General features: G+C 41.8%; 1 protein-coding gene across 3 annotated transcripts in view; it reads left to right on the top strand.

Annotated features, from left to right (window-relative positions):
* The first annotated feature begins 1,398 nt into the window (after positions 1–1,398).
* LOC132848014 (uncharacterized) overlaps positions 1,399–17,261 on the top strand; it is an 82,311-nt gene continuing 66,448 nt past the window's right edge. For all 3 annotated transcript variants that reach the window (XM_060873521.1, XM_060873519.1, XM_060873524.1), the window contains exons 1-2: positions 1,399–1,520; positions 3,334–3,657. In XM_060873521.1, coding sequence (XP_060729504.1) covers positions 1,457–1,520; positions 3,334–3,657 — 388 coding nt within the window. In that variant the 5' untranslated portion in view covers positions 1,399–1,456. The remainder of the gene's footprint in view (positions 1,521–3,333; positions 3,658–17,261) is intronic.

Here is a 17,261-nt window from a genome sequence, read left to right on the forward strand (position 1 = left end):
TGTAGTCTCAAACTAAACTTTAACCACACAAGTTCAAAAATGGCATAGAGTAGTGTTTGTGTGTGTGTGTGTGTGTGTGTGTGTGTGTGTGTGTGTGTGTGTGTGTGTGTGTGTGTGTGTTGTCTAACATGGAGAAGTTTCACTGCCAGTCCTCAAACTGATCTGTAGTCTTGTAGCGGCCTCTCCATATGTGCTGGTGACCATCATTCTGGCTGTAAAATGCTATACAGCTCAAGGTAAGAAAAAACATTCTATCTATCTATCTATCTATCTATCTATCTATCTATCTATCTATCTATCTATCTATCTTGATTAGTATTAGCTGAATTTTTATTTATTTATTATTACTTTTTATTGTACAGGTCATCATAACAGTCAGAATGCTGTTGCTGTAATTGAGGAGTAAATGCTTAACAACTTTACAATTTACTGAAGTAACAAAACATGTTTCTGCTTAAATATTTAACCTTCTCAATATTCAATATTCTACCTGGAGACGATAGTAAACATCCCGTTATATATATATATATATATATATATATATATATATATATATATATATATATATATATATATATATATATATATATATATATAAAGATATAGTATTAGCTGAATTTTTATTTATTTATTTATTTATTTATTTATTTTACATGTCATCATAACAGTCAGAATGCTGTTACTGTAATTGAGGAGTAAATGCTTCACAACTTTCCAATTTACTGAAGTAATAAAACATGTCTCTGCTTAAATATTCTTCATTTCTGTCATTTTTGTATGGATTATTTGCATTTATATTCATCTCAGGACCACAGTATATTTAACTGTTATTATAATTGCACTTTTGTGGAACAGTCCAGCTGTGTCTCCATGTCCTTCAGAGAATATCCTGAGAACAAATCTCTATTAATCTTCTCAATATTCTACCTGGAGACTATAGTGAGCATCCTGTTTCATCACACACTACTAATGCAGTAGTAACACCTTGTAATGTGATATTTATATATTATGGGATGCTGCTTTTTATTACAATTGCAAATCAAACTGTTAGAATAATTATAACATTATACATTTACACACTTCACATCTTTTTACATTGTTCCATCTTCTAGCAACACAATACCTGTGTCTGTATTTGGGTATGTTTAGTGATCAAAATATCCATAACCTGTATCTGTATTCAGTTTTAACCTGAAAGTTCTTCTAACAAGTACTGATGCATGCAGCATTTTTAATACACTGATAAACTGAATTCAGATGTTCCTTAAATATATAAAATAAAAATATTTTACATACAGCATTCTGAGTAGCTTTTTCTTTGTGAGCCACCAACAGCAAACATTTATAACCTCAGATATGTGGTAAGTAAGGAAGTGCTGTTGCTGTCTTTGGCTAGTGTTGAATCAACGGTCTCAGTAGAGCTACAGCACGACAGAAGAGTTGTAAAGTAACAGCAATGCAGGACTTTAATGGATATTGTGTTTCCTTCTCTGCAGTGCTGCTGTTTGGTGTTCTTCAGGGTATGTAGTGAGATAAATATGGATAAATATCTTATCAAACAAAGCAAATTTAGGTCTTATAAACATTCACACTAAATGGGTTTCTTTGTTCTTTTTCTTTGTAACTTAAGCTAAAGATGTTCTAGAAAATGCACACAATCCTTAGGACCTACCTGATGGTCTACTTTCTTGTTCTATTTCTGCACTGTGTTGAGATTGCATAAAAATTTAGTCTATTTAGGGACTATGAGGAACTTCGAGGAACTTTGAGGAACTGCATGAATGTGCAGAAATGTATTTAGTCTGTTCACATCATGGAAGGCTCTCAGGCCTGAAATGTCTGTGCTTGTTTATGACAAAGGGATAGATTACCAACTGGACCTATTGAGCGTCTGAATATAGGACCTGGATACAGGAAGCATTTCCAACCAAGGATAAATATTTGTTTTATATATTTATATATTTATTTTTACAAATATCACTGGAATAAATAGAAAATGTCCAATGTTTTTTTTTCTTTGCTTTTTGACCAGTACTCTCATGCACTCTGCGGAGAGCAGCATAAACAATACAAACCAAGTTAACATTAGACAACTGATATGTAAAAAAGATTACAAATGAAAATGTGCTGTAATGTTTTCACTGTTTCCTTTGCATTACTGCATAATCACAAAAAAAATTCAAAATGCAGCTTTGTTTTGGGGATTAGCACAGTTCATGCCTTCTAGTTTATGAGGACCTCTGACTTTTCACGCTCAAATATTTCAGGCACATTATATTATATTCTCAAACCTACATGCTAGTTTGTCAGCCTTGTCAGTCCAGTGATAATATAACTAAAATGTATAAAAGAATAGTATAGACATCACAATATTCCATGCAGTTTGTTAATCTTCCCTTTTAAGATAAGATAATAATAAAGAATCATTTGTAGAATTTCTCCTCCTGCCTCCTCAAAAGCGTGTGGCTGGATAGAGAGTGATGACGGGATTTAAAACGGTATAAATATAAAGGGGAAAGTGCAGGGGGTTGGATTGTGACTGTGTGTATATATATATATATATATATATATATATATATATATATATATATATATATATACATATTATTTATGACCCAAACAATAATAAGTGAAGGTGAAATGCTTGTGATGATGGTGAATGCCTAAAGCAGGCTTGAGCCACGGAGTCTATGCTCCCCGAATCGTTGCACTGAACCTCTACCGTTACGCACAGAACAGCCAGAGATGAGCATAGACGTGTTCACTCCTTACTCAACAAATAATGACCTCTCGTAGTGCCATGCACTCTGATACAGGATATCAGTCTGAAACTTAATCGAAATTCTTCTTTTCAAGGTTCTAGTTGTTTTATTACCTCTCAGAGTGCTATGCGCTATGCGCTCTGGTACATATAACCATGCTGAAATTTAACAGGAAACTTTTTTCCTAACTCCTATTTAGCTTATATATTACCTCTCAATGCGCTACATGCTCTGATACATATTATTACCACACTAACTTTGGCACAGACTCTGTCCGCACGCCGAAACTCGACATCTTATACAGCTACATGACCGAGAGTCTATAAAGAGGCGTGTTGGTGACCACAGGTATGTCTGAAAAACACCCACGATGTTGTCTTTTGTTTGGTCTGTGTTTGGTTTTGTTTGTTTTATTTAATAAACCGTGTTTTTTTCTATCCTGCATTTTGGTCTGTTTAATTCCGGGTATCTGACACTTTGTAACAGTAGATTAAATAAGGGATTTTACATCACACCAATAGACAAACATTTTTACATGAATCCTGATATGTTATACTTTCCTCTGCTGCAGGTGTGTGTGTTGTTTTAGCTGATACAAACACTGTGGTGTACAGAGCTACTGGAAGCTCACTGGATCTAATGGTGAAACATCCTAAAGACTCAGTGTCAAGCGTAAAGTGGGTCTTCAATGAGAAGACTGTGATTTCTGAATACTCTAAAAGTAAAGCTTACTCACATCGGGTATCCCAGTTCACTGGACGGTTAAAAGAAGATAGTGATAAAGTTGGAGTAACTGTACAAGATCTTCAACCCCAAGATGCTGGGACGTTCAAAAGGTTTGTAGATGGAACTGAAAAACAGTATCCAACAGAGACATTTACAGTTTATATTCAAAGTGAGTAGGATTATTAAGAAAAGAAAATAATAGAAAGAAAAAAGAGAGAAAACATATCCATAATGAATGAACTCTATAGCATTTAAAATTTAACTCATTTTTGTCTAACTGAGCATTTGTGAAAACATTGTGAGCAGTGTTTTAGAAACACAGTTTTATTGAATTTTTTTTTTTTTTTTCAAAAAAAACCATTGTCAAACAAAAGCTAACATTTTTTACAGCCATCAAAGAGTAGTAGGAAGTGTTGAGGCCCTTGCTTTGAATCTGCAGGACATCACTAGGTTCTCACTCTGCTCTGGTGTGATCTTCATCCATGCTTCTCTTTCACAGGTCAGTAACTATAGTGAGGTTTTTAGTAATAACTTTGTTACTGTACCAAGAATTTTCCAGAGATTTTCAGGACTCTAGCCATTTCTTTATCTCATTGTTACTCGCTTTATGTAACTTAGACTTTACTGCTTTCAAGACCTTGACTAGTCTCATAACCAGCCTTAAGTACCAAAATAATATTTTTTTTATTCTTTAAATTTGCTTTTACAATGAAGTGGCAAAATATGGGCATTCTTTAAAAAATGTCATGCTGCAAAGATGTTCTAAAATATTTTAGGCTTAAAACCTATTACAGACATTAAATAATGATTTCTATGCTTTCAATAATGAGTTATACTTTCAGTTAAACACAAATGTAATGTTTTAAAGACTCATAAAATTAACTGTCATTTGTCACTATACTAAGACACCACGGCTGTTTTATTTATATCACATCTGGATTTATCGTTTTCTATCTGCAGAAAAAGAAATGCTTAGCTTCAGGAAAATTCTAATGTAATTTGTAAAAAAAACATTTTGGTGTTTTGGAAATAAATGCTCTCTGTGTCAGGTATAAGATTACTGCAAATAAAACTATGAAGATAAATTGTTTTATTTTAATTGTGTAATTTATTTGCTAGGCATATTCTGTGAACAACAGACTGCTAGAAAGTAAATAAGATTTTGCATTTAGAAATTAATATGAATTGTATTTAAATACACACTTGTCATGTTGACCTGATATGTGCTTCAGATACACTAAAAAATAAATTGACGTATTGACGTTGTCATTGTTATTGTAGCTTGATTGTTGTTTTTCCTTGCTGCAGGTCTGTGTGGTGTTTTAGCTGATACAGACACAGAGAAGGTGTTTACAGTATAATTGGGAGCTCCCTGTGTCAGGACTCTGCCCGGACTTTGGCCATGTGCCTTTTTGTTTATGTTCTTTGTTCACGTGTCTGCCCCGCCCTTGTCTTTTCCTCCCCGCCTCTGCACACCTGTCCCTCATGTGTCATGATTATCATTAGTATTTAGTTGAGCCGCGTTGCCTTGTGCAGCACAGAATCCTGTTGTCTTCGTCTGGTTATGTCTTTGTCCTGTTTAGTGTTCTTTTAGTTAAAGAGCTAAGTTAGCTTTAGTTAGCTAATTCTTCTCAGCCTAAAGAGTTTCGTGATTGCTTTTATTGTCACAAGCAAGGACATGTTATAGCTGATTGTTTAGCGCTGAAACGAAAACAGCAAACTCAACCTAAAAGTGTAGTTTCTGTGCACGTTGACGAAGCTATCGATGATAGTTATCGACCTTTTATTTTGAAAGGGTTAATTTCCTTAACTGGAAATCCAGATGATCAACAAGAAATAAAAATACTCAGAGATACGGGTGCGCTGCAGTCATTTATTTTAACCGATGTATTGCCTTTCTCTGAGGAAACTTTCGGTGGCTCTAGCATAATTGTTCAAAGCATTGAGATGGGTTCTGTTAAAGCACCGTTACATCGTATGCACTTATGTTGTGATTTGTTTACCGGATTTGTGAGAGTTGCGGTGCGACCTTTACTTCCCGTAAAAGGCGTGGACTTTATCTTGGGGAACGATCTCGCTGGGGGTGAAGTAATGCCAGTATTGGAGGTGATTGATAAACCTGAATTGAGCTGTCAACCTGAAGAGATGTCTGACACTTATCTGAACGTATTTCCTGCATGTGCGTTGAGTCGCGCTCAGTCGCGGAAAAGCATTGAGGGGGTTAATTTGTCCGACTCGTTCTTAGCTCCACTTTTGAGTTATGATGCCTCATTAGAAATGGATGTTTCTTGTAAAAAGTGTCATAACCCAAAAGCAGAAGGTTTAGGTGTGGCAGACCTCGCTACCCCCAAGATGTCAATCTCCAGAGCACAGATTATTGTCACTCAAAAGGAGGATAACTCGCTCGCCACGTGTTATGCCTCTTTTCTTTCTCCGGATCTTGCAGCAGATAGGAAAGTCACTTACTTTGTTGACAATGATTTGTTGATGCATAAAAGGTGTTCGGACTCAGATCAAGACTTGCATTCAAATAGTGTGTATCAAATTGTTGTTCTGTTACCATATCATCAGCAGGTCCTGCGTTTAGCCCATGACCATCCACTGGCTGGACATCTTGGCGTTAGAAAAACCTATACCAGAATACTCAAGCACTTCTTTTGGCCAGGTTTGAAAAAAGATGTTGCTCGGTACTGCTGAACCTGTCATACTTGTCAGTTTGTAGGGAAGCCTAACCAGGTGATTCCGCCTGCTCCGCTCTTCCCAATTCCGGTGGTGGGAGAGCCGTTTGAACATGTGATGGTGGATTGTGTTGGTCCTATCCCTAAAACAAAATCAGGTAGCCAGTTCTTGCTTACAATTATGTGTGTGGCTACACGGTTTCCAGAGGATTTTCCGTTACGGAAAATCACAGCTCCAGTCGTTATTAAGGCACTGATTAAATTTTTCTCCACTTTTGGGCTCCCTAAGATTATACAGACAGATCAGAGTACCAATTTTCTCTCAAAACTCTTCACACAGATAATGAAGTCTCTTGCAATAACTCACCGCGTTTCAAGCACGTATCACCCTGAGAGTCAAGGCGCGTTGGAACGTTTTCATCAGACCCTTAAGTCCATGCAGTGCAAATATTGTATGGAGACAGGTAGGGATTGGGATGATGGCGTTCTCTGTAGGAGAAAATCGACTCCAACCTACATTGGCCCAGGCTAGCTCCTGCAATCTGACTATAAGTTTAAACAATAATTCTAAGTTAAAATTCAAAGAAGAAATGATCAGCCAAACTCATGAAGACTGGATTCAGTTGAGGTAGGTTTATTGACAGTCATATAGACAGCAATCAACCAGCTGGTACAAGGGATACAAGTTTGTCCAGTAGACGATACTTGCACCGAAGCACTGCTGATCACAGTAAGCTTATATACAGTTCTGACATGCCCCCCCTTTTGCCATACCCTCCCTCGTTATCCAATCATAATACAGCTCACGTACTCAGTTTCGCTCACTTACAGAAAATTACCATTATTTCCAAATGGTCAATGTTTTACCTATGCATTAGGCCATCTAAATTCCCATTATCTTCTAACCGAGGGGCCCCATTCCTATAGTTCTTAAGCCTACCACCTACGTCATCAGGCCATGGAGCTTATAAATTGGTTTTATGTGCTTTTAGACTTTATTCTCCTTTCTGAGGTCTTCTTCAACACAACTCAACACAACACACTTTTTTCATGGGTATGTATGGATTTCTTGTACTTTGGAAACTTGGTGCCTACCAACATCTCTTTTCCTTTATATGATTTCTTCTATTGTTCTGTATCCTTGGATACGGTGTGCAGTAGCCATTAGTTTACTTATTAACCCAGTGGCCAGAGGCTGTACATGCTTACTGAGGCTGTATGGACTTGTGATGTGTTCTAGCTTCAATCTCTGCTTGGGTCACACAACTTTTGGATGAAACCAACCTTTCTACACCATCACCAACTGCTGATCTTCTCACTGAGGTCATTACTCATTATATCCAGGAAATGGAGAGTCGTGTTCAGCCCAGTGACACATCTGCTGTTAAGGGGGTCGAAGTCTCAACTCAAGCTTCATGGCGTGTTAACAAAAAGACTCAATATCCTCCTCGTTATGCTGTCAAACCATTTTATATTAAGAAGTGACTCTTTTTGATTTTGCATGTTCTTATTAAAACATATGCTCAGTTTTGGGCCTTAACATTGTGTGCACATGTGTCCTTTCTGCCTTACTGTGTGTGTGTTGGTTTCTGTGTGTCCTTAGCCTATAGGTGTGGTTAATTATTTCCTACCTTTAATGGGCTACGCCTAGGACCTGCTCGCGTCTAATGGCCTGTGCACAGTATAACATTTGACTCTTGATGTATGCTTCTTCTCCCCCTCTCACCTTTCCCCTAGTCTGTGGTGTATTTTGCATTATTTTATTAAAAAAGTGGTGGGTGGCGAAGGTAAACATGTCACATTTTATGCTAACACAGTATACATGCATCATTCATGTTTAAAGCCTTGGTCCAGAGGTGAGCGAAAAAACCCTCTCATACTTGCCAATCGATAGGGAAAAATTCTCACCTTGCCAGCGTTTTGTGCTCGACAGTGTATTCATCACCTGGACTCTATACACAAATATATACATCCTGACATGTTATATGCATTACATGTTATATTGATTATAGATTACTGATAGGTTACATTTATTATAGATTACTGACATGCTCTACATATTATATATGTTATAGTGAAGGTTATTTATCACTCGTTGTGTGTAGGTTCATTTCGTTGTCCTTTGTCGCCCCTTAGAACGGTGTACTTCTGCCCCTTGTGGCTTGACGTGCTCTACACATTATATATGTTATAGTGAAGGTTATTTATCACTCGTTGTGTGTAGGTTCATTTCGTTGTCCTCTGTCGCCCCTTAGCATGGTGTACTTCTGCCCCTTGTGGCTTTGCACCATGTAGAGAGGCTTGGTGGGGAACAGGGGAGAGGTTACCAGCACTTCACTCCGTTCCCTAGTTTGCATTCCTGTCCTTGTGCATGGCAAGGCCTCCAAGAGTTGTTCTACCTTCACAGGTAGGTTAGCCCACAGTCTATCAGTCCCTGCACAAATCGTGATGATCTCCATGTTCTTCCACATGGGTGTGTTCAAGGAAAGCCATTCTAGTCCTCCCACCTTGAGTCCATACGATATCTCTCGCATCAGGTGATATTTCATGTATGTCACCCAGATCTGGACACCTTCCTTGTTCAAGGGCCCATACACCTGTTTCTCCCATGCAGCTACCCACTTTCTGTCCATGGTGATGTAGTCTGCCTGTCGGGAAATTGGGTTTTCCCAGTGGGTCAAACTCCACTCTCCAAGTTCATCCATCAGGATGTCCTTTCCTTGTCCCATATTCGTCATTTTCTCTCCACACATTCCCTGTTAATTATAGGACACAGAGAACATGGGGACAAACAACACATAACACCATTCTTGTTTCTAGATTATAAGTATTTCTACACAATGTGTACTACTTGATTTCTAACTTGAGGTGTTTTTATATATATTTTAATTTTTTTTTTGTTTTATGTAATTTTTATTTTCCTACACTTTATTTTATTTATTTTTGTTTCAGCTTAACATAACATACCATATTTGCATTTTATTTATAGGAATCTTATATTGTCTGGGCAAACCTGTGCCTTTCTAGGGATGTCATATACCCCGAAGGTTTTCATTTCCATGTACTCTGGTTCATTGCTTTCTACAATCTGCAGATTCTGTCCAAATATAGATTGTGTGGCATTGGAAATCATTTTACAAATCAAAGGTATCACACAGCAAGTAATCAGCATTAATATTAACAATGTTGCTAGCACTGTCCCCATTCGTGTTAGAATAGCTCTCCAACTTCCTGAAAACAACCAGTACCACCAAGTTCCTCCGGTTACATCTGGTTTGTGGGTGTTTCGTACATGCTCAATGCGCAGATCTTCCAATGCTTTGAGGGCAACGGTGAGGTTACCTCCTTCCCCTTTCATTGTATCGATGGCAAGTCTGTTTTGTAATGCCATTACAGATACTGCATGCAATTGTCGCTCGATTCCTTGAAAAGCTAGGATAGTGGCGTTTACAAATCGCTGTTGATTATACCATATGTAGTTGATCCATTCCACGTTCTTCTTTAATTGCAACCATGGAAAAAACACTATGAGGTTGTCCACGGCGAGTTGTCCCTGTGCTCTGTACTCGTCTGGGATGCCTACCGGGATTCCCCCCAGTCAACATAGACAGATTTATCCTCTGCATAGCTGAATCTTTTCCGTCTTCTTGGCACAGGAGTCGGCACAGGATTCTCTATTTGTCCTATGGGAAGAACCCTTAGGGCCCCAATCAGGATTACTGGGGCACAGATTCCTCCCCACTGCTCTGGGAGTCTTTGCCGTGATGACTTCCCCCGTCTGCAGTACCAGAATACATCTGCTATTGGCAGTGTTCCCTTCTTCACCACGTCAGAGATTGTCCAAGTATGCTTCACTATTTTTCCATTTCCCCCACAGCTTGCACTTGTGCATCTTTGTTGGCTTCCCACACTTCTTCACAGTTTTGTACTTTTCCCACCATTTTATGTCCATATCCTCTGTAACAATGGGGGAACCATAGGTTGTGTGCTATTTTTATGTTTCCAGGTGGCTTGGGAACTGCCGGTCTTGTTACTAGGGAGGCTATGCTTTCGCAGCTTTCTTCGTACAAATGTTTGTAGCCATATCTTATTGGATTTTCTCCAGGCTTACTTATTGGTCTTTTCACTGATGGAACGGTTGGGTCGAAGAAACGATTTAGACAGAACGGGACACATCCTTGGTATGTGCATGCTGACACATTGATAAATTTCCTGGAATTGGAACTACCCTAGCAGGTAAGTTCCTCTGAGCACATTACAGTCTGTCTTCACGGTTTCTTTGGCAGTAAACATTAGCCATTTCAGGTACAGATTTTCTGTTCCTTGGTTGACTTCTTCTATGTGGTCCAGTATTGTTTGCTTTGTTTCATGTTGTACCCGTGTTTGTTGTATACCTTCTGGGTTCTTTTCTTTCCGGCTCCTGCTGGTTATGTTGTGGGTGTATAATTTCACCTTACGGCCTTTCGTGCCTCCAGCTTTTATCCTCCATATTTGAGTACAGTCCATCTGGACCTTTGTTCGTTTTATTGTCCTCAATAGTCCTGCTGTTATTATGAGTATGGCTGCAATTGCTATTGTTATTAATATTGCAGATGTCGGGTTTACTCTTCTAGTGTCTCTTGGGGTCATTTTCAGTTGCTCTCTGGTATCTCTTGGGGCCATTTTCAGGGTTTTCATTGCTCTCATCGCTTTCATTGCTTTTCCATTTTCATTGCTCTCGGGTTCCTGTCTGTTGCTGCGTTCCTGTTGTCAAGTTTTTGCTCTTGTTCTAGATGCTGGCCCACCCCTTATATCTTCAGGCACTATATTTTCTACCCCTTGATCTATGCTGTCCCACTCAGCAAGTATCTGTTCCCACTCTGCCCTGTTAATGGTGGACGGTATCTCAGCCTCCGGTGATATTGGACTGTCGGCCAGTTCTTGAGTTCTTGCTGCCTGGGGTGGTTCAGGAATCTGTTCCACCTCGCGTCTTAGTTCATCTAGTACCTGTTCTACTCCTACCCTCCAGCGAATCTCCTGATGTGGGCTGATCGCTGTCTGGGAGGTTCCTTCCTCGGGCTGCCCCAGCCTGTCGTCGCCCGGGGCTCTTTCTACTGATGTTTCAGGTAGCACCTCTAGTGGGGCGGGACACTGATCAGATTGCTCCTCTGAAGGTGGTGCCCTTCCTTCTTGTGTCTCGTCAGGCTGTCTTTCCTCCGGTGGTGGGTTCTCCGCTGGTGAGTCTTCGTTTTCCTGTGTCTCAGGTGTCTCAGATGTCTCAGGTGTCTCAGGTGCTGGATCTTGCAACTGCCTGGTGGGTAATTCTGGGGCCGAGGGTGCAGTTGGGTCTCGTGCACGTGTGCAATGATTGAGGTGGTACCATCCAGCCTTACCTTCTACCTTTATGGCTGTTGGTGTGGCTAGTGTTACCTTGTATGGTCCTGTCCTTCTTACGTCGAAGGCTCTGTCGAAGGCTCTGATGTACACCCAGTCCCCTGGTCCTACTTTTCGTAGTTCGTTGGGTAGTTCTATTGCTCTCGCTTCTGTTGCCCCTTTTACCTGTCGAAACATAGTTCTGTGTATTTGGGTTAGATGTTTTAGATAACTGGCCAGTTCTTCTTCTAATTGTTCGAGTGGGGGCCCTTTGTAGGGGCCTCTCAAGTATGGCACCGGCATGGGTCGACCCGTAAGCATTTCGTGTGGTGTTAAATGTGTGATGCGATTTGTCTGCAGGTGCATGCTCATCAATGCCAATGGTAGTGCTTGTACCCATGTCATTTTGGTCTCTGCGCAGATTTTAGCCAATTTTGCCTTTACCGTCCCATTAGCGCTTTCCACCATCCCCTGCGACTGCAGATGATATGCACATCCAAACCTGTGCTTTATCCACAAGGCCTGTGTCACTTTGCTGGCAACTTTGTTTAAGAAATGCATACCATTATCCGAACTGATCTTATCAGGAATTCCAAATCAGGGTATCACTTCTCTGCAAAGAAATTTCACTACCATTTCAGCATGTGCTGTCGGGTGGGCTTCTACCCACCTACTGAACCTGTCTACTACCACCAAAACGTATCTTTTCCTTTCTTTCCTTTCGATCATGTCAATGAAATCAATCACTAAATGTCGGAATGGACCGTCTGGCTGTGGGATGTGCCCTATTGGAGCGGTGAAGTTTTTCCTGATATTACGTGTGGCGCATATTTCTCAGCTAGTTAATACGTGATCGATTGTTGGGCCTAAAAATGGTGACCACCATGTTCTTTTAAGCCTTTTCACTACCTCCCCCCTCGCTCAATGGTCCAAACCATGCGCAGTATTGATTAGGGTAGTCAAAAGTGATATGGGGGCTACAAAGTGTCCATGTGGCCCTCGCCACAGGCCAGTTTGCCTGTGCCTGCATGCTCCCATTTCCTCCCAACGTGTAGTCTCATGGACTGATGCTGCATTCTGTGAGGCAGCTAAGGATGCTAAGTTGGTCTCTGGTGGAGGAGTGTCGAGTGGGACAGTAACTGCTAGGATATCTATCCGCTGTGATGCCACCTTTTTAGCGGCTTCATCAGCTGCCGCATTACCCTTAGACACGAATGTGCCATCCATTTTGTGTGCGGCACACTTCACGATAGCTAGTTTAGCTGAAAATGTGATGGCATGTAGTAGTTCTGAAATGGCCTGACCATGCGTGACCGGTGAGCCATCTGCCCTATGAAACCCGCGCTGGGCCCAGATTTTTCCGTATAAGTGACATACTCCATAGGCATATGCTGAGTCAGTGTAAATTGTGCACGTTTGTCCACTGGCCAATATACATGCTGCTGTCAATGCTTTTAGTTCCGCTAATTGGGCCGAACAGGGCTGACTCACAGGCAGGGCTTGGACGGTTTCAAAGGATGAGAGGTCACGGCTGGGGGCCACGATCGCATAACCGGCTACGTTCCCTTCCATTCCCCTAAAACACAATCCGTCGACAAAATAAGTTAGGGTTGAATGTGGCAGTGGCTGATTCTCGAGATCTTGTCGTGCTTTTAAATGTGCACTGGAGACAGCATGATAGTCATGTGGCTCTCCTTCTAAAGGGGTCAACATTCTGTCCGCCGGATTTACCGTACGACACCTCTGGATTGTCAATTCAGCTCCTGAAAGAATTACGTCATACCCCGTTTTTCGTGCATGGGTAATTACGAATGCTGGGCTAGTCAAGAGGGCATGCAGTGCATGGGTCATATACAGGGTTGTTGGGTGGCCCATAGTAATTGTGGATGCCTTTTGATAAGCAAAAGCGGCCGCTGCTAACCCTCTGTAACAAGGAGGCATTCCCTTTTCAATGTTATCAAGTGATGTGCTGAAATAGGCAATCGGCTGCTTCCCCTGGCCCTGTTGTTGAGTTAAAACCGCAGTTGCAAAACCGTGTTTTTCTGAGACATATAGGTGGAATGGTTTGCTATAGTTTGGTCCAGCCAAAGCTGGTGCAGAACACAGATCACCTTTTAGCAGCTCAAATGCTGCGAGGGCCTCTGTGGTCCAAGTAAGGGATGCTTTTTCATTTCTCTGATCAGCTGCATGTATCAGTGCACGCAGAGGAGCTGTTTTCAACGCACCCACTATGCCTAGAAAAGAAAGCATTTGTTTTACTGTTTGAGGTTTTGGGGCGGTGCGTACCGCTTCCACATGAGCTGGGGTGGGAGACCTATCTGTTCCTTGTAACACCCTACCAAGGTATTCAACTTTCCCTTTACAAAACTGCAATTTCTCTCGGCTGACTTTATGGCCATTTTCTGCGAGCATGTTAAGCACTGCCAGTGAGTCCTTCCTGCACTGCTCTCTGGTTGGGCTACATATCAATAAATCGTCAACAAACTGAATTAAAATGCTAGAAATGTCAATCGAGGCCAAGTCTTCTGCCAACACACGGTTGAAGATCGACGGGCTTTCACAATACCCTTGTGGGAGCCTTGTATACGTGTACTGTTTACCTTTGTATGTGAATGCAAACAGATGTCTTGAATTTGGATGTAAGGGCACACTAAAAAAGGCTGAACATAAATCTATTACTGTGTACCACTTTGAGTCTTCTGGGATATTTGACAGGAGAGTGTGCGGATCAGGCACTACAGGCGTCTCTGCTTGTATTACTCTATTGACCGTCCGTAGGTCATGCACAAGTCTCCATTTGTCAGAGTTGGGCTTCTTGACAGGAAATATGGGGGTGTTGCAAGAGCTATTAGTTGGAATTAGGACGCCTGCTTCAAGTAACCCTTGAATTGTGGGTCTAATTCCCTCTCTTGCCTGTACTGACATTGGGTATTGCCTTTGGTAAGGTAACCTAACATTGGGTTTAACCTGAATTTGGACTTGACCTGCTGATTTAACTAATCCTACATCAGTCTGATGTTTTGTCCACAAGATATCTGGCACGCTTTCTAGCAGTGATTCATCTTCATTGGCTCCATTCTCTGTCCTGAGTGTTAGTGTATGCGATGACAACGGCATGTGCCTCTCTATCCATGTGTGTAGCTACCACACTATCTACTGCCTTTTCTGAGATTCATGTGTACTTGCTGTCTGGCGAGATGTGTATGTAGGAATTATGCGTCGGTTTCCATTCTCTGACCTGCGTTGCATCCCTAATCATTGGTCCTAAATCTTTTGATTCAAATCCTTCTGCTACCATTAGAGAGATATGTGGGACCGCGTTTGGAATGTGATGCCATGCCTCTAGCTCATCCTTTAGGATTACCATGGCGGCCACTCCTTGTGGGCATATTATCACGTCTGTTGTCGTTATCTTGAACTGTTTCGTCTCCATCAATCCATTCCACAGTTGTCCATACTCTTCATTCTCGCTGTCATAGTCATAGTATAGGGTACAATGCAAGGGGCTCTTCGGTTCCTTGCAGTCTGGCCGCATGGCCTGTATCCACATTTTCCATTTCATGTAGTTCTGGTTTAGTCCAGATGTGTTAGGGGTGATGTATTCCAGCCAATACACTGTATCCTGTGTCCTCTTCTTGTTTATTTCTGTTAGTAAGTGTTGACCTGCCAACGTTTCATCTGGGAAAGTTACCCAGACTCCTGTTGGGCTGCAGTGTATTTTTGCTGCCAGTCTGCACAGTAGATCTCTTCCCAGTAAGTTCACTGGGGATTGGGGTGAGTGGGGTGCCACTATCGTGGTGTCTTCAACTGTTAAGGTCTGAGGCTCAGTGAATTTCAATATCTGTGTTGTCCCTGAGAAGCCAGTGCTTTTTATCGAGTTGCGTGAGAGGGGGAGCCTTCCTGTCCTATACACGAGAAAGTGGCACCAGTGTCTATCATAAAGGGAACTGATTTCATGCCGTTAATAGACACCATCGTTGTTGGTTCCTGCCTTGGATGCAGTGTGGTGACGTACTGCATGTTCTCCCCCTCCGGCTTCTCTGGGCATCCTCAACTCCAATTCGCTGCAGGCCCTGTCCAGGGTCCTGCTTGTCCTGACCATTGGTTGGGACCTGATGGTGTCCCTTGCTGACCTCTGTGTTCTGGCTGTCCTGGTTGGCTTTCCCATGGATTGATATGACAGTTTCTTCTAGTGTGTCCTTTTCCGGCACACCCCCAACATTCAAGTGCCTGTGCTCGTGGGTTGTTTCCACCAGCCTGGGGATTCCCGAACTGTCTTGGCCCTGGGCCTTGGGGCCATCTTTGCCATCGTCGTTGTCCTTGTCTCTGGCCTGGTCCCCTCATAGGGCGGTTTTGTGGTGCCCCCTGTTGAGTGCCGAGGTGGACATGTATTGGGGGCATAGCTGCTTGCGATAGCATTTGTTGTTGCTCACTTGGGGGTATTTGTGCTGGAGGCAGCATAGGCTGTTGCACATATGTCTGTGTCATTACTTGGGGTGCTTGGGTCGGTGTCATCTGGGTTACATTTGATGTAGCAGGTACCATTACTGCTGCTTCAATCGTTGGGGCTTGCAGTGAAGCTTGTACCTTTCCTGTTTTTTCTTTTTCTCTTCGGGCTTTGGTGAGCTCTCCCAGTTGAGTTTTGTATAGTTGTCTCATTAGCTTCAGTTGCATCTTTAGCTTCTCTCTTCTTTTTCCTGTGTTGTTCTATGTGATGTACGAGATGAGCTTGGAATGTTTCCCAGGGTAGGGTATTCAGGCCGACCACATTTTCTAGTACTTCTTGTACTGCTGCTGGCATGCATCTTTTTAGCATCATTTTGAACAAGCCTTGGTTTGTCTCATTCAGGTTCCAGGCTGTACCCCTCTCTTCTAGCCACTTGGTCTGGAAGTTCTGGATGAACTTTAATGCATTTTCTTCTTCGCCCATTGTTGTGGCTTCTAGTTTACCTGGGTCCATTTTGGTGGGATACATGTCACATATTGCATCCCACACGCGATTTCTGAAGGCTCCAAAGGCTGGGTTGTTGTCTCTTTCTGAATCCATCGCATTCTTCAGTCCTGCTTCTGACAGTATTTCAGTCGCCTTACTTTTCCCTATCACTTGGGCCAGTATGGCCTTGATATCTCCTCAGTATGTTTCAACTGTTGTTCCAGTCGGTCGAGTGACTTTACCAGTTCTTCATGCAGCTGTTGATCTTCTTTTCTTCTCAATGCTGTGGCTTCTGGCTCTATGTACAGTGTTCCCTTCACTCTTCTTTCAACAAGTCCACTTGTATTTCTTTCGCCACTGTTATCTGGTGTTGTCCTGATTCTGGTGTCTTCTTCCTCTGACCGTCCTTGTTCTGTGGAGTGTTTTTCATTTCTGGGGTTGTTAGCTTGACATTCTTATTCCACTTCGCTTTCCACTGGTGCCGAGGGTGTGCTGGTGGAGAGTCCTATTTCTTTCAGATTATTGTTGCTTTCTTCTCTTAGTCCCTTCATGCGTCTTGATCTTCTGTTGTACTGTCCAGATTCCACACCATCTTCTTCTCCGCACAGCTTCACTCTTCCAGTTATTGTTCCTTCAATTTTCATCCATTTCCCATTGTTTTCCTGTACCACCATTTGTTACATTTGGATACAGTTTTCTGTGTGTCTGCAGTCCATGATGTGTCGCATAGGGTGGGGGTTTTTCCTCGCTGCACCCGTCTCCCTCTTGTCGTCTTTTTTCTTCCTCTTCTTCTTTCTGTATCACTTTCTG

Source organism: Tachysurus vachellii, chromosome 7 (genome assembly GCF_030014155.1).
Source record: "Tachysurus vachellii isolate PV-2020 chromosome 7, HZAU_Pvac_v1, whole genome shotgun sequence".
Taxonomy (NCBI): domain Eukaryota; kingdom Metazoa; phylum Chordata; class Actinopteri; order Siluriformes; family Bagridae; genus Tachysurus; species Tachysurus vachellii.